The 23144-nt window shown below is 57.5% G+C and overlaps 8 protein-coding genes across 8 annotated transcripts; 5 read left to right on the plus strand and 3 right to left on the minus strand.

The window, feature by feature from the left end:
- Window positions 1-1262: 1262 nt before the first annotated feature.
- On the plus strand, window positions 1263-2048 carry ACO1O0_000999 (uncharacterized protein; the record flags this gene model as incomplete). Its single annotated transcript, XM_083190492.1, has 1 exon — window positions 1263-2048. One exon carries the CDS (start codon window positions 1263-1265, stop codon window positions 2046-2048), a length of 786 nt encoding a protein of 261 aa, XP_083054351.1.
- Window positions 2049-2183: 135 nt separating this feature from the next.
- Window positions 2184-3503, minus strand: TRP4 (anthranilate phosphoribosyltransferase; the record flags this gene model as incomplete). Its single annotated transcript, XM_083190493.1, has 2 exons — window positions 2184-3098; window positions 3180-3503. 2 exons carry the CDS (start codon window positions 3501-3503, stop codon window positions 2184-2186), a joined length of 1239 nt encoding a protein of 412 aa, XP_083054352.1.
- A 136-nt stretch (window positions 3504-3639) lies between these two features.
- Window positions 3640-5676, plus strand: SUA7 (transcription factor SUA7; the record flags this gene model as incomplete). Its single annotated transcript, XM_083190494.1, has 3 exons — window positions 3640-3661; window positions 4041-4106; window positions 4451-5676. 3 exons carry the CDS (start codon window positions 3640-3642, stop codon window positions 5674-5676), a joined length of 1314 nt encoding a protein of 437 aa, XP_083054353.1.
- A 1420-nt stretch (window positions 5677-7096) lies between these two features.
- ACO1O0_001002 (Asparaginase/glutaminase) lies at window positions 7097-8206 on the plus strand (the record flags this gene model as incomplete). The annotated part of the gene is made up of 1 exon (XM_083190495.1): window positions 7097-8206. The coding sequence occupies one exon, from the start codon at window positions 7097-7099 to the stop codon at window positions 8204-8206; it is 1110 nt and encodes a 369-aa protein (XP_083054354.1).
- Window positions 8207-9612: 1406 nt separating this feature from the next.
- On the plus strand, window positions 9613-14118 carry DNF3_1 (uncharacterized protein; the record flags this gene model as incomplete). The annotated part of the gene is made up of 4 exons (XM_083190496.1): window positions 9613-10002; window positions 10070-13443; window positions 13496-13943; window positions 14083-14118. 4 exons carry the CDS (start codon window positions 9613-9615, stop codon window positions 14116-14118), a joined length of 4248 nt encoding a protein of 1415 aa, XP_083054355.1.
- A 17-nt stretch (window positions 14119-14135) lies between these two features.
- Window positions 14136-16171, minus strand: ACO1O0_001004 (major facilitator superfamily domain-containing protein; the record flags this gene model as incomplete). Its single annotated transcript, XM_083190497.1, has 4 exons — window positions 14136-15292; window positions 15340-15430; window positions 15502-15765; window positions 15821-16171. The coding sequence occupies 4 exons, from the start codon at window positions 16169-16171 to the stop codon at window positions 14136-14138; spliced, it is 1863 nt and encodes a 620-aa protein (XP_083054356.1).
- Window positions 16172-17330: 1159 nt separating this feature from the next.
- On the minus strand, window positions 17331-20316 carry DEF1 (RNA polymerase II degradation factor 1; the record flags this gene model as incomplete). The annotated part of the gene is made up of 2 exons (XM_083190498.1): window positions 17331-19900; window positions 20013-20316. 2 exons carry the CDS (start codon window positions 20314-20316, stop codon window positions 17331-17333), a joined length of 2874 nt encoding a protein of 957 aa, XP_083054357.1.
- Window positions 20317-21780: 1464 nt separating this feature from the next.
- ACO1O0_001006 (uncharacterized protein) lies at window positions 21781-22983 on the plus strand (the record flags this gene model as incomplete). The annotated part of the gene is made up of 1 exon (XM_083190499.1): window positions 21781-22983. One exon carries the CDS (start codon window positions 21781-21783, stop codon window positions 22981-22983), a length of 1203 nt encoding a protein of 400 aa, XP_083054358.1.
- Between the last annotated feature and the right edge of the window lie 161 nt (window positions 22984-23144).

Here is a 23144-nt window from a genome sequence, read left to right on the forward strand (position 1 = left end):
GTGGTGGATCTTGACTTTGATTGCCGGCCCAGTTGCAGCCTCATGCCCTCATCGTCTCGCCAACATCGCGGTGGCCTCTTTTGGCGGTCTAAAGCATTCATCTAGATGCCCTGCTGCTAGCCTGCTAGGTGGGATCCTGGGGCATTCCAGGTTGGCTGTGCCCCGCGCGCTATCATGGGCGCTGCCACACAGTGGTCCATATTCTGCTTATAGTTATCTGTACCAGATCACACTGTACGAGTACTGCACTGCAGCCAACAGTTCTAATGCTGGCTGGCATGTAAGTAGGTCGCTGGGGTTGCAGCGCAGACCTCCATCGTGCCCAGGCCTGATGCACTATTTGCGGAGTAGCACGGATGCAATAACTGGCATCTGCGTTATGGGGTATTAGCGCCCTGCAGTGCGATGCTTATGAGGCCATGGCAGTGTTGGTCGGACTGGATGGCTTCGGACTTTGTGCATTTCGCCGGCCACCACCCATGCAGCTGCTTCGGAGGTTCCTCCAGTCTGCCGAACTGGAGCTGGACAGTGAACACTGAGCAGTGGCTAACTAGTAACTAGTAGCCAGTGGCCTGTGAACAGTGGACTGTGTGGGCTGTGGACGGTGGACACGAGCATACGAGTACAAAAGACAGTGAGCATCGCCCACACCGTCTCCGCCTGGCTTGGACGCTGATCACTGATGAGTCCACTGATGAGTCCACTGATGAGTCCACTGATGAGTCCACTGATGAGTCCACTGATGAGTCCACTGATGATGCCCGCTCCGCCTCGCTGCGCCCGCCCCTTGGCATCCCGATTTCCATCTCCCTCCCTTTGTTGTTATTGATGGTTCTTTGTTGGTGTGGCTGGTCCTCGTCACCATTGGGCTGTGCTTCATTCTTCCCTTCCCGCCCCCCGCATACCCGTGCATATGCACTATGCAGACATGATTCCCATTTGCGTATTCGAAAACCGTCTTCGTGCTCCGTCCGTCGTGGTTCGTACTTCGTACTACTTTCGTATACGGAGTACTACTGCCCAAATTTAGCACCCGGAGAGGGTCCATGATGTCTAGCAGACACCCACCACCCTGGCAACAGCCGATCATCCCTAACGTAGGTGCCTGCTATTACCACTTGTAGGTATTACTACGTATCCGTGCCTCCCGCCCTTGCGTAGGCCTTACTCTTTTAAACCCTCGCCATCTCTTCATCTTCTCCCCAGTCTCGTGCTGTCCAGGGTCGAATTGCGAGTATTCTGCGCCTTCTTCAACACCGCAAATGGCACCCCAAGGCGCCCTGGGCACCTCCGACAAAGGCGTCCAGGTCGCCCTCATCATCCTCATCACCCTCGTCGCCGCCGCCCTCGTCGCCACCATCCTCTTCCTCGTTGCCAAGTTCTACAGGCGGCGCCGCCAGCAGTACGACACGGTCCCCAGTGTGGAATCCGCCAAGACCCCCAACATGAGGATGTCACAGCGAGGTATTTCCGACGAGGAGGAGCTGCAGCGCATCATCATGATCCGGAAATCTCTGGCCAGCCGCACCTCTACTACGCTGGACAGCAGGCGCCTCAGCCAGAGGGAGGACGACGATGATGATTTGGATCACGACGCCGCCACCTCCTCGTCGAGGCCGGGCAGCCTCCGCTACGACTGGAAGGAGTTCGAGGCCGGCCTCCAGTCCCACCCCTCCGTCTCCCTCGAGAACCACCCCATCCTCAAGAGCTCCCCCGAGCACCGCGTCTCGGAATCCTATGGGCCTCGCATATCATCGCCGAGCCCTCTCTCTGTCCGATCGGGCCTCGCCTCACCACCGCCCGTCGCCCCAGTGATGGCCTCACCGCCGCCCTCCCTTCACCAGCCTCGCGCCTCATGGCACCGCACACCGCCTCAGCGCGGTGTCTCGTTTGAGCCGCTCAGAACACCGCCTCAGCGGGCCGCCGCCTACTCCCCGCCGGTAGTGCCGCCCCGGCGAGACACCTGTGAATCGGTCCCGGGGGAGTATACCAGTGTCCCGCTGGCCGACACTGAGAGGCCGGAAAGAGAATCACATAGTAATAGTTGAAACGGGGGAGAAATTAATTCTTTGTTTGGCGTCATCAGGGGGGACCAAGTATATAGGCATCGGGGCTTTGTTAGTTAGACTAGTATATACAGTAGAACCCATCATATGATACCTAACCTTCGTCCCTCTATCCTCTTAACCCGATTCGTGCAGCTTGTTTGTGACATCGACAAAATTTACCCACTGCCTCCACGCCTCGCCGCTCTTGAGAGCCCATCTGGCTCTCCGCACGCCCTCCTTCCATCGCTGCCCGCCGGGACCACGCTCCTTCACCACCTGCCCGTCGTCCCCCTCGCCCATGTTGCTCGTGTCCGCCTCGCAGATGCCCGAGGCCACGAACAGCGCCGCCACGTTGATGAGGATGAACTCGAGCAGCGGGTCGTCGTCGGCCAGCTCGTTGTGCAGGATGCGGCACAGCAGGTCCGCGTTCTCGGCCGGCTCCTTGCCGCCCGACACCTGGTCCAGCGGGTGGCTGCTGACCCCGAAGTCGCTCGGCTGCACCAGGAAGTGCTCCACCTCCACCTCGCCCCCGGGCGCCCTCTCCTTGAGCATCCAGCACAGCGTGCGCCCCGCGCAGCTGACCTCGTCCAGCTCCTCCTCGCCGCAGATGATGAGCGCCTTGCGGCACCCGGCTATGCGCAGGGCCTCGGCGAAGGCCGGGCCCAGGTCGCGCCTCGCGACGCCGATGACGCGCGCCTCCAGCACCTCCTCGACCGGGTTCGACAGCGGGCCCAGGTTGTTGAAGATGGTCCTCCAGGGCAGCTGCCTGCGGACGGGCGCGACGTAGCGCATGCCCGTGTGGAAGACGGGCGCGAACAGGAAGCTGTAGTTGGTGGCCGAGTAGACCTCGGCCAGCGTGGACGGGCTGACGGCCGTGATGACGGGCGCGCGCGGCTGCATGTGGTTGACCAGGTCGGCGCTGCCCGACTTGGAGGTGCTGGCCCTGTTGCCGTGCTTGGACACGAGCAGCAGCGACGAGGCGATGATGGACGACGTTGTGCTGATGTTGAAGGTGTTGTGCGAGTCACCCCCCGTGCCGACAATGTCGCACTTGGAGCAAGTGTTAGCAGGAGATCCCCCCCCATCGAGTGAATTCCGAATCAGAATATAAGCCTATGTCGGGCAACGTACCAGGCCTCCGCGGTATTGCCCCTCCTTCCTCCCGCGCTTCGCAATGACCTTGCGGATGTCCTCGACGGGGATCTGGGCGCAGGCCTTCTGCATGGCGGCGGCGCATCGCGCGAGGACCTCGGCTGAGAAGTCCAGCTTGGTGAAGTGCAGGGCCATCAGGAGCGAGGCCGTCTGGGCCTCGGTGACCTGGTTGGTGAAGAAGTGCGAGATGGCATCGGCAATCTCATCTGCGGTGACGGTGGCGTGGACCGGCCAGAGTTTGGACAGGAGGGGCTTGATGTCCACGGGCGGGAGGGCCTCCTGCCCGGCTGGTTGAGACGCCATTGGACTGGACTGTAGAAAATGCCCAGAAATGCCTAGGATTTGGGTATCCTGATAATGGGATTCACCTCGTGGCACACAGCATACGGGTGCATGAGACGCAGAATTATGAGTAAGTAAGTACCTTAAATATGGTGGAATGTTCTCCGATCTACGGGACGGTGCTTGTGTGCCTGTGAGTCGGGGCGCCGACTCATAATTTGGTGGGGCCACTGTGCCCAACAAGCCACACTGTGTGCTTCGTTCCCAATTATCTAAGCCACATTTGGGGGATGACTCATCCACCTTGAGGTGTGAAACAAGGTTCGCCTGGTCAGACAGTCAGACTGGTTCAGCCCTCCACCCGCCTGCATTTAGCTGTTGCCTCCCTTCTGCTCCCCCGGATTTCAATTCTCTCTGTCAACATACCCTCATTACGTTCTCTCGCCGCCAGAAGTTGGTCGACCTTCGCTCCTACGCTGTTTCACGACGCCTGCCACTCGCTCGCGACCGATGCGACCACTTCTAGCCGACTTTTCGCTGTTCTGACGCTCTTCGCAGCCTCAGACGCCTTCACTGGTCCCCGGACAAGTCGGTTGGCAGAGTTCTTCTCCGCCTCTTTCCTAGGTCATCCTATAAACTCATCAATCCGCTCCCTCGACACCTAAGGTGATTTTCATCGCCATCAGCGTCCTCATCGCGGTCGCTCATCAAGAGCAACCCGATTCCTTCATTTTCTCTCCCTAGGATCCTACACGCCGGCCCGTTCCGCTGCTCAACCTGGGCACAGCGCTGTCACTTTGTGTGCTGAGCGCATAGCGTCATCGCCGCCAAAGCCTGCTTGCCGGCGTCTTGACTTTTGTCGCCCCAGCGCCTCAGACCCTAGGGACGTCCACGGGACGCCCCGGCTCGCATCTTCTCGCCTGGGCACTGTCAGACCGCCAAGGTGCATTCACCACTTTTTGTTCTAGTTGCCAACGAGCGCCTCTGGAACAGTGAATCACCCCAGCAGGCATCTTCACCGCCTCGGCAGACGATTGCGAAGAAGCGAACGCAGCTCCGACGGAAGAAGAAGGAGGCCAGGAGAGCACGTAAAGTCTTTGACGAGGTCAACAACATCTACACGCCCAGGCCGTACCAGCCTAAAATGTTCCCGCCCGCCAATGGCGACCCCAAAGGGGGGGACTTCAAGGAAGATCTGAGCAACATCCTGTGCTGCCCGGACTGCAAAGAGATTCCGCCCAACCTGATCGAGGAGTTCTCTAGCGGAGACATGGTGTGCCAGAGCTGTGGAGTTGTGGTTGGCTCGCGCATCATTGACAACCGATCCGAGTGGCGAACCTTTGCCAACGATGACCAGAACGGCGATGATCCCAGCCGTGTCGGCGGACCTCGGGACATCTTCGATGACAACGAGCAGCTTTCTACCACGGTGGCCTTCTCCGAGACCAAGGCACACAAGGCCCTGTCTCGCACCCAGAACAATGCAAGCAACGACAAGGGCCAGAAGAACCTTATGCAGGGCTACAAGGAGATTGTCTCTCTCTGCGAGGCTATTAATATGGGCCAGAATGTCTCCAACGCGGCCAAGCACATCTTCAAGCTTGTCGACAAGCACAAGTTCCTGAGGGGAAAACCCCAGGAAGTCATCATTGCCGGCTGCATCTTTGTCGCCTGCCGGCAGAACAACGTGCCCCGCACGTTCCGCGAGATCTTCAATCTCACCAACGTGGGCAAGAAGGAGGTTGGCAGAGTCTTCAAGCAGCTGCAGTCGTTCCTGCAAAAGATCCGAGACGAAGAGGATAAGGAAACCGTCGGCGGCTTGGACACAGTCACCAGCTACGAGAACACAACCACGAGCGCGGCTGATCTCTGCGGTCGCTACGTCTCGCAGCTGGGATTCAAGAACCAGCAGAGGATCACCAACCTCGCCCGCGCCATCGCCATCGAGGGCCAAAAGGATGTCCGCATAGGAGGTCGGTCACCTTTGTCCGTGGCGGCGGCCTGCATCTACCTCGTCTGCCATCTCGTCGGCGAACCCCGTCCCTCTCAGCCCATTGCTCAACAAGCAGGCGTCAGCGACGGTACCGTCAAGACGGCGTACAAAATCCTCTATGGCCTCCGTGACCAGCTCATCAAGAAGGAGTGGCTCACAGACGGGGCCAGCATGGACAACATTCCGCGCGTGCAGGTGTAGGGCACCAGCAAGCAGAAATGTTAACCAACAGAGAGGATACACCCAATCAAGGTACGATCAGAGAGCTATATCTTATAGTTCCTGACGCCTTTTTCTCGAACTCGCATTGAATGTCTCAAGTTGTCTTCTTGTTATTGCGATTGCCTACTGGGGGGCGATCTGCAGGGCATGATTTTTTTGAGGCAGGCACAAGGTTTGGCATTTTCTAGATTGCTATACGACGTGGGCAGCCGGGTTATCTTTGGGCGCTTCTGGGGTTATTTGGCATGGGGCCACTCAGATTGAGTCTTTCATAGAGGCCAGGCAACAGGAGTTTTTTGCTTTTGCATTGCATCCTGCTTTCTTTGCCTCGTGCTATTCGCGAATGAGTTTGGCCTCGTGGCTGCCTTTTGCCAAAGCAAGCGCCAGACCGCAACTGATAACCCCTGCTCCACACACCCGTTGAGCTGACGTTGCCACAGTTTGTTAGGTCTTGCAAACCTCTAATAGTACCCCCCATATCCCAGTGATAATATTTAAAGTTTGACACACTGTCTATGATGGACCACTTGGTGGTTCTTTTTTCTAAAAGTGAGGCTGCCAAGCCTGCGCATCATCCCTGTAGCCTGTAGAAGGATGATGGTGTCATAGTGGCTCCCGAAACAGGGGCCTACGTCAAAACACATCCAACGGCTTTTCCACTGCCTTAAATTGAATTCAGGCAGGCATCCTCCAATCTTGACCGAGCTTGGAGGGAAAAAAAAAAAAAAAAAACTCTGTCCTCTATCACAGACGGCATAAGCTCCCACGGCCAGTCAGGGTGTGTTCCGTGGCCCGCAAGGTCGCCCTGCAGGACCGGCAGACCGGTCAGGTACCCGGGGGAGGGCGCTCTGCTGGCCGTTGATGGACCACGAGGCGGCCCATCGGGGCAACCGGGATGGGAAAAAACCTGACATCCACGGGCCCGTCCGGATTGAGATGAAAAAGTAATGGGAGCCGAGCGGTCGGGCAGTCAGTCCCCTTGGCAGAAAATAAAATGAAATTGGGCTTGCTTTGCACCTTGTGTAGTCTGTAGTGGCCTAGCGGTTTCCATTGTATGTGCCCAAAGGTTGGGAAGCAAGAAAGGCCGCGACTCGGTGGCTCCATGTACGTCCTTGGGCGTGCCATGATATCGTGTTGACCCTCACGTTTGGGTGTCGAGGACCTCGGTGTACAGAGACGGCGTACTCCGTACATTCACAAGACACGCTCAAACACGCGGGCTCCCGAGACCCATTCCGTCCGATGTCGCTGTACAGCACCCCATCAGACCTGCATCGCCACTCAACACGAGAAAGAAATATTCTCACGGCTGAGTTGAGGATCGGCCCATTCAAAGGCAGGGGAATCGCTACGTCGAGGCATACAGCGTCGAGGCATGCGCCCTTGGTCGCAGCTCATCATGATGATGGGATCGGCCACCCTCGTCGCCCTCTATGCGTGGTTTATTGCCGTGCGCCTCACAGAGCAACAGCGGCTGGGGCCGCACGGCATCTCCGCCTTCAACTGCTTCGACCCTAAGCTGCCCAATGTCACCATTTTCGCCACTGGAGGCACCATTGCCGGCTCGGCCATCAGCGGCAAGGACATGTCAAAGTACCAGATCGGGTCGCTGGGGGTGGAGGCCTTGATCTACGCGGTCCCGGAACTCTGCGCCATGGCCAACATCAGGGGTGTCCAGATCGCCAATATCGGGAGCCACGACATCGACTCCAACGTGCTCGTGCACATGGCCCAGGAAATCCAACGCGATCTGGACAACCCGTACGCGCAGGGAGTTGTGGTGACCCACGGGACCGATACGCTCGAGGAGACTGCCTTCTTCCTGGATCTGACGGTCAAGTCGGAGAAGCCCATCGTCACGGTAGGGTCGATGAGACCGGCCACGGCCATCAGCGCGGATGGGCCCCTGAACTTGCTCTCGGCCGTGGCCCTCGCGGTCAGCGAGAGCGGCCGGAACCGCGGGGTTATGACGGTCATGAACGACCGGATCGGGGCGGCACGGTTCATGTCCAAGACCAACGCCAACCGGGTCGACTCGTTCCGGGCGGTCGAGCAGGGCTACCTGGGGGTCTTTGACAACACGCAGCCCGTCTTCTTCCACCCCCCGTCACGGCCACTGGGCCATCGACATTTCGACATTAGCAACAGCTCGACGGAGACGGGGCTTCCCAAGGTGGACATTCTCTATGGGCACCAGGGCCTGGAGCCGCGGCTCTTCAAGTCGGCGGTCGACTTCGGGGCGCGGGGGGTGGTGCTGGCCGGGGTGGGCGCCGGTTGGTGGCCTACTCTGGCGCGGGAGCATGTGGATGCAGTTGCGGAGCGGAGCGGCGTGGCTGTTATGACGAGTAGCAGGACTATGGCCGGGTATGTGGACGACAGCAGCGGCGGGGTGGGGTGCGGGTTTCTCGACCCGCAGAGGTGCCGGATTCAGTTGCAGCTGTGCCTTGAGGAGGGGCTTTCCCTAGATGAGATCACAGACCTGTTCCAGATCCAGGGCCAACAGGGCTGAGCGAGTCCTGATGCTGGCAAGCTCCGGTGTTCCGTGGGGGGCCATCAAGAGGGAGTGAGTGTGTGTGAGCACGGCGAGGTTCATACGGGTAGTAGGTCGGGTGGCATTAGTCGTTATTCTGTAATAGCGTAATCATTTTAGACTTGTCAGCTGTAGATAGATACGTTGTCTTGACTCTCGTTTCTTGGTGCTTTCTGGGAGCTTGCCTCCCAACTCCGGTCTCGGCGCACGGCGGGCATGGTGCTGTGTTCGGCTTTCGTAGACGGTTTTATTAGGCCCAGATACGGCCTGGTGGAGGGGCGATGGATGCCACTTAGTTTGCGACGAGGAGAGGAGACTCGCATTGGCACGACTGTGACGAGGGGAGGGAGGTGGGCGAGATGACATCTCGTGGATGGCAGGAGCCATCGTGAACGGCATGTACTTGGTACGCCGGATGGAGATTGGTGGGCGGGTCCCACAGGTAGGAGCGATGGAGGTGATAGGGTCGGAAAGCGCAAACTTGGGAAAGAGAGACGGAAAGTTAACCTGCTGTTAATTTTTACCTCTGTCTAGCGGTGTTTTTAAAAGCTTAAGGACGGAAGGAGCCGCGCGGCTGGCTCCTGGTTTTGAGCCTGTTGGTAGCTCAGAGAGCCTGAGCACCTGAGCACCTGAGCCTCTTAGCCTCAGCTCTCTGAGGTCACAATGTGCGCTCACGAGTCAACACTTCACCACTGACCAGCAATCCAGCAGTCTCAACCTGAAACCTGCAAGGCAATCCAGTGATGGCATGGATGACATGGGCGTCCAGTTCACCCGCCACTACCAGTCCACTACCAGCCCTGACAGCCCACCACCAATACCTAGTATTACAGGCTACCACCTCCACTGTACTGGTCCACCGCGCCATGACGCCACCACCCACCGGCCCCACGTTGATGCATCCGGATGCGTCTCGACGCCTTCCAGAGCAGCGGACCTTGGAAGGGGTGGTGGTTGGACTGCCTGATGGCCTGGTAAGCCTGCAAGGCCTGGTCGTCAACTGCGCGTCTTTTCACCTCACCACCGTCAGCCTCCTATCTTGTCTCCAACCTCCGCGGGGAAGCGACCTTCACGCTCGTTTGATCTGCGCCCAAGTGTGTCGACGCCTGGCACGACAGAGGCTGACAGCCCGACACTAAGCTGTGCTGACTCGCTCAAGCACCCGCGCCCCTGAATTGGGTACGCTGGACCCGTTGTCTCCGCTCTAGGGATTCTATCATCTGGGGCATGTCGCCGCCCGCGCCTCGACTCGAAAACGCTAGTGGTCGACTGGGCTGCTCAGCCCTCTAGATACAATTGCTTTTCCTCGTCGCCGTTTCCCCTCATGGCACGCGACCGTGGGCATACCCTGAGACCCTCGTCCATTCAGCTGCCCAACCGTCGCCATGGCTGCCGCCCAGCCGAGCACCACGAGGCGCCCGAGCGCGACAACAGCTGGTGGATATAGCTATGCGCGTATCCACGACCACGTCGTTGCGCTCAAAGATGACTTGATCCGACGTTTGATTCTCGCCATTACCTGGGTCTACCAGCGAACAATCGTCGAGATTATACTTCGTCGGAAGCACATCCAGGCCTCTAAAGATGGCAGGCGCATTCCTTTAAAGATTCAGCACGACTCGGCCCTCATTGACACCCGCCACGGCCAATCTTACATATCCAACAACATCCGAACCTCTCGTTACACCGTCTGGGACTTCATACCCAAGCAACTATTCTTTCAATTCTCGCGCGTCGGCAACTTCTACTTCCTCTGCGTTGGTATTCCGCAAATGGTATACAAACCCCTAAACCTTATCTGCAGTTACGCGCGCAGCCACTAAACTTACATCGGACATATAGATCCCCGGTCTCTCGACCACAGGTTCATACACCACCATCCTCCCATTGCTGTTCTTCGTACTGGTTACGATAGCCAAAGAGGGCTTCGACGACTATAGACGATATCGACTGGACATGGTGGAGAATGCCAACTTTGCGACAATTCTTGGCAGAGAGGACAAATATACTGGCAAACCCAAAAAGGAGTACCCCCTGGACCGATGGAATCCATTTCGGACCAAGAAGGCGACGAAGCCTTGGCCGGTTCCTGACGAGGAGTTCGAGGGGGTTCGATGGGTACCGACGAGATGGAGCGACATCAAAGTCGGGGATATTCTTCGATTGTGTCGAGACGAACCTGTCCCTGCTGATATCGTCTTGCTACACAGCGATGGCGAGAACGGATTGGCATATATTGAAACCATGGCCCTCGATGGTGAAACAAACCTCAAAAGCAAGCAAGTGTGCCACACTTTGGAAAACTGCGACACAATCTCGGGCATTGCGCAGTGCAACGCTGAAATTGCTGTCGAAGAACCCAATCCGGAGCTATACAGCTTTGATGGAAGAGTCACAGTCGATGGAAAGGCCGCGCCTCTGACTCTCAACGAGGTGTTATATCGCGGCAGCATCCTCCGCAACACGACCTGCGCCATCGGCCTTGTGATCAACACTGGCGAAGAATGCAAGATTCGCATGAACGCTAACAAACACCCCAAGGCCAAGAGACCCGCCCTCGAGAGAGTCAATAACAGAATTGTCGTTACGCTCGCAATCTATGTCGTTATCCTGTCTGTTGGCGTCTCCATGGGGTACGTCCGATGGCAAAAGGACTACGAGAGACACGCTTGGTATCTAGGCGATGCCAAGGTTCCCTTCTACCAAATTATCATCGCCTTCATTATCATGTTCAACAATGTTGTTCCCTTGTCCCTGTACATTACTTTGGAGATTGTCAAGGTTGGCCAGCTTCTTATGCTCAACTCGGACCTTGAGATGTATGATGAGGACTCGGATACTCCCGCGCGGTGCAACACGAATACTATCCTGGAGAATCTAGGTCAAGTCGGGTACATCTTCTCCGACAAGACAGGGACGCTAACGGACAATGTCATGAAATTCCGCAAGATCAGCGTGGCCGGGACTGTCTGGCTCCATGAAATGGACCTTGAAGCAACAGGCCCTACTGAGGGATCAGATGTAACAGGGGAAACAGCCAGCACGGATACGTTAATGTACAAGCCCAATCCAGTGACTCTGGTCATTCCCGAGGATCAGCCCCGTCCGCTCGAGGTTCCCGTCTCACCCTCAAGACCTTCTATGGGACGACGATCTTCTTCGCACTGGCGTTCTACGGGACGACCCGACCATATCCAACCAGAGGTCAATACGGACGATCTGCTCGAGTACGTCAGGCTCCGGCCCCACGCCCCATTTTCGCGAAAGGCAAAGGAATATCTTTTGGCCATGGCTCTGTGCCATACATGCTTGCCAGAGAAGCGAGAGGGCAAGACTGAGTTCCAGGCGTCGTCTCCCGACGAGCTTGCTCTGGCCAAGGCTGCCCAGGAACTTGGTTACACCATGCTTCATCGCAACTCACAGTCCATCACGTTGCAACTGGAACAGTCAGACGGCGTTGGAGAAAAGTTGACATTCCCGATACTGGACGTCATTGAGTTTACGAGTGCGCGCAAGAGAATGTCCATTGTGGTTCGTTACCCAGACGGCCGCATCGCCATCATCTGCAAGGGTGCGGACTCGGCTATTCTACCGCGCCTGAAGTTGTCGTCACTTGCCTTGCAAAAGGCATCGGAGGTCCGACAGAGCGCAGATTTAGAACACGAAATGTATCGGCGAAGCGCGCAACATGACCCTCGGAATAGTCTGAGTGGACGGCATAGTTTGACGATCCGGCGGAACCCAGGTCTCTCGATGGACCGGAAGCGACCCGAGGCCTCAAGAAGCAAGTCTTTTGAAGCCTCCAGACTGTTCAGGCGATCCGGAGAGCGGCCGCGGCTTTCCATCACTACGAGGGGTTTCTCCGTTGATGGTCGGCAACCCCACAGCCCCTACCTGACGCCTCCTGTGCCCAGTCCGAGTCCTGTTCCCGATCGTTTTGATTTTCTCGAGGAGTCGTCGATCATGAATGAGTCTGATGTTTTCACCAAGTGCTTTCAACATCTTGAAGAGTTCGCCACCGAAGGTCTTCGAACACTGCTTTACGCTCAGAGATTTATTTCGGAGGCGGAGTACCAATCCTGGAAGAAGGCATATGATGAGGCGACGACTAGCCTTGAGGACCGACAAGAACGGACCGAGGCTGTGGGCGACATGATTGAGCAGTCCTTTGACTTGGTCGGCGCCACCGCCATCGAGGACAAGCTTCAAAAGGGGGTACCGCAAACCATCGATCGGTTGCGCCGAGCGAATATCAAAATCTGGATGCTGACGGGTGACAAACGGGAAACCGCATTGAATATTGCACACTCTGCTCGACTTTGCCCTCCAGGCTCCGACATTTACATTCTAGATGTGACCAAGGGCAAACTTGATTCACAGCTCACTGAGCTCAGTGACGATTTGCAGACTGGCTCTCTGCACAGCGTGGTAGTGATTGACGGCGCCACATTGGCGGTTTTAGAGAAGTCGCCTGAACTATCGAGCCAGTTCTACGCCGTCATGGTGCTTGTCGACTCTGTCATCTGCTGCCGGGCATCCCCAGCTCAGAAAGCTCTCCTGGTCAGGACTGTTCGGTCACGACTGCGGTCTCTCAAAAGCAAGATGAAACGCGGCCTGACACTCTCTATCGGAGATGGCGCAAACGATTTGGCCATGATCTCTGCCAGTCACGTAGGGATTGGCATCTCGGGCAAGGAAGGATTGCAAGCCGCCCGCGTGGCGGACTACTCCATCGCTCAGTTCCGGTATCTGCAAAGATTACTCCTGGTCCACGGTCGTTGGAACTATGTTCGAACCGCCAAGTTCATCCTCTGCACATTCTGGAAGGAAATGTTGTTCTACCTCCCCGCCGCCCAGTATCAGAGATTCAACGGCTACACAGGCACGTCGCTGTATGAAGCGACTAGTCTGACGGTCTTCAATACACTATTCACCAGTCTCTGCACCATCTGCATGGGGATTTGGGAACAGGACCTCCAGGCGGAGACACTACTGGCGGTGCCAGAGTTATATATCTTCGGACAGCGAAATATGGGCTTGAACATTTGGAATTACGGGCGCTGGATGTTCCACGCGGCCTGCCAGGGTGTGATCACCTGGTATGGTGTCTGGGCTGGATATGGGTGGATCGTGCCTAGCGGTCGTGACAACACACTCTATGCCCTTGGCCAGCTTACCTTCTCCGTCGGTGTTCTCTGGATCAACTGGAAGCTATTGTGAGTCTCCCTTAACATAAATTGGTAGCGGCAGGAAGCTAACCCTCGGCAGCATCTTCGAGACACATTATAAGACAACCATTGTCATGTGCTGCTTCTTCGTCACCACAGGCGGCTGGTTCGCGTGGAATGGTTTCCTGGACGGGGCGTATGCTCCCAGCCCCTCCGGCCCCTATGCTATCCGGGACACCTTCACGCACACGTTTGGGCTGGATGCAACCTGGTGGTCGACCTTGTTCATGGTCCTCGCATTCCTTGGCCTCATGGACGTGATGCTCATGGTCGTGAAGCGCAACCTTCGCGTCGCAGGGCTACTGAGCTGGACCCCATGGAAGAGAGGACCGCGACCGGGCGACGATAGCAGCCCGGAAGAGCTGGATATGGAGGTTTGGCAGGAACTAGAGAAGGACCCTATTATGCGTAAGCGGCTGAGGCGGCTGGCACGAGACGAAGACGAGGATGACTATCTGGAGGAAGATATCGACGATGATGTAATTGATGTAGGTACGGGGGAGGAAAAAGCCTCGGTCTTTGTTGGATATTTTGGAAAGTTGAGGAGCATGATACCCATAAAGAGATGATTTACATTTTTCTTTTAGTATATAAACGGATTGGTATATATAACCATAATATCCCGAGGCTGCGTCTGAGATGGCATTATATTTAACGGATTAGATACCGATATAGACCTATCATTTTATACGCTTTTCTTCATCGTCCCTTGCCGCATCTACCTCATTCATGATGCCTTCCTCGCCCCCGCCAGCCTTCTGCTTCGCTGAGGATGGCTTGCCGACGATCTCCATGCTTCGGAATGCGAAGGGGACGATCAACAGAGAGACCACGCCATATGCAAAGTTAACCCAGCTGCCGGCACGGATGCCCTTGAGCGATGAGGCGTCCCAAGCTTCTATCCCACCGGCGTTCTCGACGGATACCCCCCTTGCACTTGCCATCACGGAGGTTTGAGTCGCAGTGCTAATGGCAAGGCCTATGGCACGGCCGAGTTGACCAGCCGCATTGATGAGTGCACCACCTATGGCCTGGTCCTCCGGAGGAAGGGTGTGCGACGTGAATAAGGTGAGCGACGGCCATGTGGTATCAGCGCCAATCACGGAGAGCAGCATAGCCCAGAGACCCCAGGCGAAGTAGGTGGTGCGAGGTGGAATAGGAACGCAATAGAGGAGGCAAGCAATGGTGACAGAAATGTTGCCGCAGCCGAGAATAAAGACGGTCGGGACGCGGTCAAGAATCTTGGCGACCACGGCTGCGACTATGCATCCGCCGACACCAGTAGGGATGAAGCGCAGCATAGTCTGTACGGGCGAGAGCCCCTGGTAGTCTTGGAAGAAGTAGGTGGTGAAGATGAGATAGTTGTTGAAGGAGGCGAAGAAGACAGCCATGATGAGCATGACGGCGCTGAAACGGGGGTTGCGGAAGATGGAGACTTTGACAAGAGGAGGTTGGCCGCCGCGGGCCTCAAGGAAGCGCTGCCAGAAGACGAAAGCAGCAATCATGAGCAACGCCACAACGATAAGCACAGGGACCCAAGGAGTAGACCACCCGACGACGTTACCCTCAGTCAAGGCGAAGAGGAGGACGAAGAAGCCAACTGTGACAAGGAAAGCGCCTATCCAGTCAACGGAAGCCACCTTCTTCTTCTCCTGACCCTCTCCATTCAGAGCCTGGGCAACGACAGGCGGTGGAGGGGGGATGAGAAAGACGCCCGCGACCGAGATAGCACCAGCCATGATGGCGGAAGCACCAAAGACCCATTTCCAACTGGCGTATCCCGCGATCAAACCAGAGAAAATGTTTCCAAAGACGCTGCCCAGGGGAGCGCCAGCGGCTAAGAACAGGTTAGACCTGGTATATGCGGGATTCAGTCGAACTTACCGTAGGTGCTAAAGGCGTAGTTCTTGGCTCGTCCGGGAGCAAACGTGACACCCAGAATACCAATGGCAGTGGGAACATTCGCAGCGGCGCCCTAGATACAGTCGTCAGCTCTGATTCACGTTGTCGTTCCAAGCTGAAAAGGGGGTGGGCTTCAAGTCGCACCAGTCCGTGGAGACCCCTGAAGAGATCAAAGGCAATCTCGTTGGGCAGAAAGGGGGTCGCAGCAACAATGGCGGTGACCCAGACGGAGCCCCATATGAAGATGAGGCGCTTGCCGTAGATGTCGGCGATGCGGCCCCAGAGCAGGAGGAAGCAGCCAAAGGCGAGAGAGTAGGCCGAGATGATCCACTGCAGCCTGCTCCCGGGGATGGACAGGGCTTCACCAATGGTGGGCAGGATGATGACGACACTCTGGTGAGATAGTGTCTGGAGTCTGTTAGCCCGATGCCTGTAGTAGAGTATACGATATGCAGATTAAAACAAGACTTGCATTGAGGAACGAGGCGCCGGTCAGGGTAGCCACGAGCGCGATGCAGCGGGCCTTGGAGAAGGGGAGCGGAGGCTGATCGTCGCCCGTCTTCAAATTGTTGGTAGCATCTTCGATTTCGCTGTTGTCGCCTCCGTCTTGAGCGCTGGGGCTGATGGTTGCCTCCTCCTTCTCGTTCTTGCCTTGGTAGGTATCTTTGCTCCTGCCTTTGTTCCTCTCGCCATCCAGTGAGGAAGTTGCAGGATCCGATGTCGGCGACAGCGTCGATGTTTGTCGAAGCCCCTCTCCCTTATTCTCCTCCTGGTGCTGCTGTTGCTGCTGTTGCTGCTGTTGCTCTTCTCCCATTCTCACAGAGCAGCTACCCCGGCATCAGGATCAAAGAATAACGAAAAAGAGAGTTAAAAAAGAGTGTGAAAGACGAGAGAGCAAGGCGCCATAATAGCATTACAAATGCCATCGCAATTTGGGAGCACCTTGCATGGTCGCCCCATCCCCATCTCTTCTGTGCATGCTGCCCAGTCTGCCATGCCCCAGACAGGGACGGATTGTGGGTGCAGTGGATCTGCCCAGAATGCAGATTGGTGCATGGAGCTTTTCCGGTCGCGCTCACGAGTCACTCACTGTGCGAAGGCAGGTCCTGTCAGATCACGGCATCAGAGGTCGGCATTAGTGAATCGGGCTGGACGATAGGTCAAGTCGTACGTCGTACTATGCCCTCTTCGGTCTCCGACTTAAATCTCCGACGACGCTATTGTCTGTTGCCCCAAGTGGTACTATGGTAATACCTGCTTACCTTGCGCAGGCAGGCAACATGTAGTATTAGGATTGGGCAAAGTTGAGTAGGTATGTACATAATAACGTAGCAGATCGATCACTTGACAAGATGCCCAAATGTGCTTCTCCAAAAGTTGCATTGACTGTTCTAGAGTTACCCTTGCCTCGAGCTCCTCAATCTCCCTTGAATGCCCATAAACCCCTCCCCGAATCGCCGTACCGTATAGCACAACACGAGTCCTGGACGAGCCGCGCAACCACGGGTCTCGCAGGCGCAAATCAATCGGGTTTCCCAGCGTCCGAAAATATCAAAGTAGGTAGGGATAGCAGGCAGTCTTGTCCTCCCGGCGGGTCCATAATACAAGGCTCCGTTGTCTGAGCGCAGACTTTGAGTAAAAGTGCAAAACGAAGAAACCCTCCCCCGTCCCATTCCAACTTCCCGTCAGCTCCTTTCTCCCTGCCAATGTCAACCACGGTGCTTGTTTTTCCATCCATTCTCCCCAGCGTTGTCCCGCTCCGGGGGCGCGCGAAAGGAGTAGAAATTCCTGTGTTTAAAAAAAAAAATAACAATCATACACAGAGGCTCGGCGCAGTGGCGTGTACTGCTCAGCCCGCATCATCCCCCTACCAAGTAGACGTGCACGCCGAGCACATTACTGCGCAGCACCTCACCTCCTTAGGGGTGTTCCGAGACCAGAAACTGTCTCGGAACCCCATGGGTTCTACCCCACTAGTGGTAGTTTCCACCCCAGCCCCGCTGCTGCTGCTGGCCACCACCGTAGTAGCCACCGCTGCCGAAGCCTCCCTGGCCGTACGAGGCGTAAGGGGTGTTGCCGTGCTGGTTGGCACCCGCGGCACCTCCCATTCCGTAGCCGGTGCTACCGTGGACGTTGTGTCCCTGCAGGTGATTGGGGTATCCAGCGTAGGCGCCAGCTCCCATCTGCGAGGTCTGAGGGGGCGGCAGGCCGCTCTGACCAGCCGGTGCGTTGTTGGCGGCCGTAGCAGAACCAGGGCGGGCTCCGCCGATAGAAGGAGACGGGCCCGATCCGGTCTTGGACTCCCCAAACGGCTTCAGGTCGTCGTTGGAAGAGGCGTTGCCGGGCTGGGCCTGGTTTCCGAAACTCTGTCCCTGGGACTGGAAGCTCGAGGCGCCCCTAGCGAAGCTGTCGTGCACGCTGCCAAAGCTGCTGCCGCCCAGGCCAGGTGCACCACCGCCTTGGCCGGCTCCAGTGCGGGAATAGTCTCCCAGGCCTGATCCGGCGCCGCTGTCTCGGTGCAGCGAGGACTGGCCAAACGAGGCCGGGGAGTTGGCGTGGTCAAATGGGGCGTTGGGAGACATGCCGTAGGGCTGGCCATACATGCCGCCCTTTCCTCCATAGGGGCCGAATCCTCCCTGGCCATATGCAGAATAGAAGTGCTGGTAGTAGGCGGGGTTGCTGTAGTACGGGTGGTTGTATCCCGGGTACTGCTGGGCAGCGTGGGACTGGGGCTGCGATCCAGGTGCGGTGGCACCCTGCTGCTGCTGGTGCTGGGCCTGGGTGGTAGGGTTGGGGGTCGTGTGGCCGCTGTTCTGGGCATCGCTGCCTCCGGCTCCAAACCGGGGCTGGTTGTGAATACCAGCACCGCTCTGCGGATACTGGCTCAAGTTATCGGCCTGCTGAGAAGCATTGTAGCCGCCAAAGGGACGCTGCTGTCCGGGAACACTGTCCTGTTGGCCATGTGCTCCCTGCTGCTGCGCAAAGTGATGTCCGTAGTAGGTGTTGTAGGGGTTTCGGTCCTGCTGGTTCGCCGTGTAGTACGATGAGTAGTCGCTGGGCGCCGAACTGAAGGCACCACCGGGTTGTTGCGAAGGCGGTTGAGAGGTCTGAGCGGGGAATGAATCGTGAGGAGGCTGCGCGGCGGGGGTAGCCTGCTGGCTGAACGGGTCCAGAGGCTTCTGCTGCCCATCCTGAGCACCGGGCTGGCCAAAGCGTCCAAACTGCTGGTTCTGGGGGGCGGAGATGGGAGCGGCAGCTACATGATTGTCAACACTCGTCTCTCCCCGCGATGATTCGTCAGAGGAAGCCATACCGTTGGCAGGAACAGGGGCCTGGGCACCTGGGGCTTGAGGGGCTGGAGAATTGTGAGTCGCAATGAATCTCGACGTTGCGTGGACCAAGTACTCACCGACACCAGGGGCACCAGGGGCGGCAGACTTGTCTGCGACAGAGCCCGGCTGAGCGACAGGCGGGAGGGAAGTCCGAGGGTGAGAGACAGGAGAATCCGCAGGGGGCTGCGTCCGAGTCTCAGGTTCTTCGCGGTCCCCATCGACATCATCATCACCGCCACCCAAGTTGAAGGCACCAAACTGGACGGCAGCACGATCGACCTCGCGGTTTCCGGGCATGCGGACAGCCTCTTCTTGGTCCAAAACACGTCGCTGGTGCGTAGGGGTGCGGATAGTGCGCTCAGTCGCCTTGAAAGCAGAGGCAGCGAAGCCACTTGTGGTCTGGCGCTGGGCCTGATGCTGCTGCTGGGCAGCCGAAAGCGGGGTGGCAGTAGTGCTCTGTCGTGGGTCCCAAGAATCAGCAGCTGTGCTTGCGGCGGTGTGAGTAGCGGGTGGTTTGGATTCGTCAACAACCTGTTCGAGATTTGTCTTGGTGAGTTCGTCGTGAGAGGGTGGGAGGGCAGCTTCAGGTTCGATTACGGTGGCAGTAGTGGCAGGGGCAGCTGGCTCGGCGACAGGCGTAGACACCTCTTCGGGAGCTGGAGGTTCAGGCTCAGGCTCGGGCTCGGTTTCGGCAGCGGTAGGTTCGGTAGCAGATACGACGGGTTCGGCAGGTTCAGTTGGAGCAGGAGCAGGAGTAGGAGCAGGAGCAGGGGCAGGAGGTTCTTGGGCCTTGGGGGCAGGCTTCGGTGCGGTCGACTGTCGCAGCATGCTTGCCCAGGTCTTACCCTGGGGAGCGGCGGGCTTCGAGGTCTCAGCGGGAGCCTGGGCGGCAGCCTTGTCTTCTGCAAGATCAGCCTTTGCCTTGTCACCTGTCCACGCAGGCGACTCCTCGGTAGGCACAGAGAGCGGTTGGGTCTCCTTGGCGCGGGTGCCATTGGTCGGAGCTTGGGAGGCGCGGGTTCGGCCACCGCGACCACCTCTGTCGGTGGCCCTGCCCCTACCACGGCCTCCCTCTGTACCGGCACGGCCGCCGCGGGCAGGCCGAGAAGCGGTCGACGAGTCGTTGTTCGGAGCTGAAGAGGGGGCGTCCTTTGCCTTGGGCTTGGACGGCTTCTTGGTTTTGGAGACCTCACCCCACTGGGAGATGTTGCCTGCCGAGAACAAAGAGTGAGTGTGAGAAAACATGAAGAACGCGGTGCAATGCAGAATGGTGATAATAGAGGGATGCCCAGGCTTACAGCCGGACACGATTGGGCCACGTACCTTCAGCAATGCGGGTCACAGCCTCGTTCTCGTCACCATTTGTCTCTTGGAGGGCAAAGAGAACGTCGACCTCTGACCAGTCGGGGAACATTTCGCGAATCACCCCAGTCTTGTCGCCGTACTGTTTCCGCAGCTCGCCAATATCACCCTCATCGTCAAAGGCCGAGCTAGGGCCATCAGCAGACTTGTGATCGGCCTTGTCGCCATTAGTCCTCCGACCGCCGCGGCCCGCGAAGCCTCCTCTGCCACCTCGACCAGAGCCTCTGCCGCGCGAGGCGGAGGGCCGTGAAGCAACCTCGGACATGAAGAGCGAGTTTGGGAATTCTGTGGTGATGAAGGGGGGGGATATGAACCGTCAGCTGTCCTCTGTGAAGAGCGACAAGCAGATGGTTTACAAGGGCGACGGTGCCAGGGCCCGTCGGTCGCAGAGCCTCAAGAGGGCGGCGATTGCGGAGGGCAGAGAGAAAAAGGAAAAGAGTAGTGTAACGAAAAGACGCGATGGACGATGGAGATGGGCCAAGTCGAGCGGGCTGAGAGGGTTTGCCCAGAAGTCGATGGAGGAGACGAGAGAGACGATGCGAGAGGTGAGATTTGCTTGGTGCAGAGCAAGGTTTTGACATTAGCGGCTGGTGACGCCGGGCCCCTTGAGTCTTTGCCTGACACGCGCCGCCCGCCACTCCACCGCATTCACACCACAGTGACCACCGTGACCACCGTGACCACTGTGGCCACTCAGGCCAACCACTGTGAGCCTGTGAAGTGGCCACTCACACAGCTGGAGGGCAGAGCCTCTGGGGCCAAGCCTGCACCCAATGCGTGGGCATGCGTGGGCATGCGCCCCCAACACTCTCCCGGTCCTCCCCCCCCCAAAACCCAGCGTCTTGGACAGTTGGTGCGGCCAGACTATTCCAGTAAATACCGTCACCCAGGGCTCTTCTGCACTCCTTTCAGCTGCCACGGCCATCCAATTCCCATCCAATTCGTGCGGCGTGCAGTGAGGGCTTCCAGCCACAGCTGCCGCCTCATTGTGGGGGGGGGTCCACGATTCGCCCTTGGCCTGAGTGAGGTCAGGTACCAAAAATCACCCGGTGGCTGAAGCCCCATTGTGTAGTACGAAGTACGAGTAGGGATGCTGTACGGATAGGGTACGAAGTATTAGCACTGTCTTTTCCAAGGTTCCATTTTTGCTTTCTCGAGCGAGGCCCCAAGACAGACGGTTTCGGCCGTTGCAGCTCCGAACGAACAGATCCTCACACGCTTCCAAAGCTACCATACGCCAGAGCAACGCCCATTTGCCCATTAGTCGTACCAACCCGCCCGGCTATCCCGATCCGCCAGAAGTCAAAATGCAGGGCGAGGCAGCAAGGCACAAAGAAAGTTGTACTGGTCACCGGGGCACCTGAGGCTCTAGCCCAACCGCTCTGCCACACCCAATCGCCGCGGGTCCTCGGGCACCCCACCCTAGCTCCCCTTGCTTGAGAGACCACTGAGGTACCGAATGTCTCGATGCCAGCCAGATGTGAGGAGAGGGCGGCTCACGTGATATTGGCACGCCAAGTCGTACGAGATCGACCACCATCCGTGACGGCATCCAGCAGATTGACGACAGAGGGTACGAAGTACGGCCACGCGACGCCGCATGCCGAATTCACGACGATACATTTCATTATTACAATTCTAAATGTCCACGGCTATTTATTTCACGGGCCATTGACACAATCTCAAACAGTCATTCTTGGTGCTGCGTCGCCAGACACAATCGCCCGCCATGCATTCGACAAGAGCATCACGGTCTTTGAAGAAGCTGTTCGCAGGCTACCACGAGCCAGCACCACTGTCGAAGCAGCAGTCCCAGAGCCTCCTCGATGGCCTCAAGTCGTCCTTTCGAGACCAGCTAGACCGTGAATATGGCCGCTCCGCCAGCAGTGCGTCGACCACACCAAAGTCGTCCGGCGGAGCAGAGCCCGCAACAAGCACTCGACGATCCGCTGCGAACCAGCACCTAAAGACTCTCCTTGCGAACCCTCTGTTCAGTTACGAAAGGGAGACAGGGTCGACTCTACCATCGCCAACCCCTTCGCTAAAGCGAGACCCGATGGACGTCTTCGATCATGCCGTGTCGAGGGGAATGATGACGGTGAAGGCTGCAACAGGCTGTCTGATAGCCAAGCGTCAACAAGTCCAGCTCATGTCTGATGCAGCTTCCCGTGCAGCCAGTGCCGATACTGGTCTTCGAGTCGTCCGGTGGCTACGCTCATCTCGGCCAGATACCGACCTGAGCTTCCTGGACAAGAAGCCCTTTGTCAGAGCACTCACGCCCTTCCTCGTCTCGGAAGGCTTGGATCATGTAGCCTGGGAATGGGTAGGTCACACCATCAATGAGACGTCTGGGGCCTTGAGCACCGAGGAGCGGTATCAAAGGGCATCGCTCTTGCTAGCGGAGCTGGTGCGGGTTAAGAGTCAACCACAGTATGGGAACCTAGACGCAGCTATCGCAACGCTTCTAGAGGCGGAGCAGTCCTTCCATTCCAATCCTCTCCTTTCCAAACTCCTGCTTCTCCCCTGGCGGTCCGTTTCATGGCTCTCGACAGTCGAGTCATACAGCAGGACGGCACCCTCGGAAAGGCTCTTCGATGCCCACGTGGCAGCGGCTCGTAGCCTCCAAACCCCCGTCGACGTTGAAAAGGCACACCTCCAGCTCTATCACCCCACACACCCCGACCATACCGCCGCACTCCGCTTTTTCGAAGACAAGGAGAAGGTGCGGAAAATGGTAGAGGGGATCACACCAGAGAAGATCAGCACATCCAAGTCCAACAGCCTGGGGATCTTGCAGTGGATTGCCGTCCTGGGGCACGACACGGTCAATTTCCTCACGAGGTCCGGGAGGAGTCAGGAGGCCGAGCATGTGCAGGCCTTGCTGCAGTCAGAGCTGGCGTCTCTGTTCACTCACCCCTTGAAGCCTGCCTGAGAAAGCCCCGGCTTTTTGTTATATGGAAAGAAACGACCCACTTATTGGCATCACTCAAATATCCCTTTTCGCACGTACAGCGTGCTACTCACGGGAGAACGCTGGTGCTCAGGCAAGACGAGCCACAAAGCTCGCTTTAATAAGCCGCTGGCTTCCCCACG

Source organism: Amphichorda felina (assembly GCF_050947745.1).
Source record: "Amphichorda felina strain 45539 chromosome Unknown scaffold_1, whole genome shotgun sequence".
Taxonomy (NCBI): domain Eukaryota; kingdom Fungi; phylum Ascomycota; class Sordariomycetes; order Hypocreales; family Bionectriaceae; genus Amphichorda; species Amphichorda felina.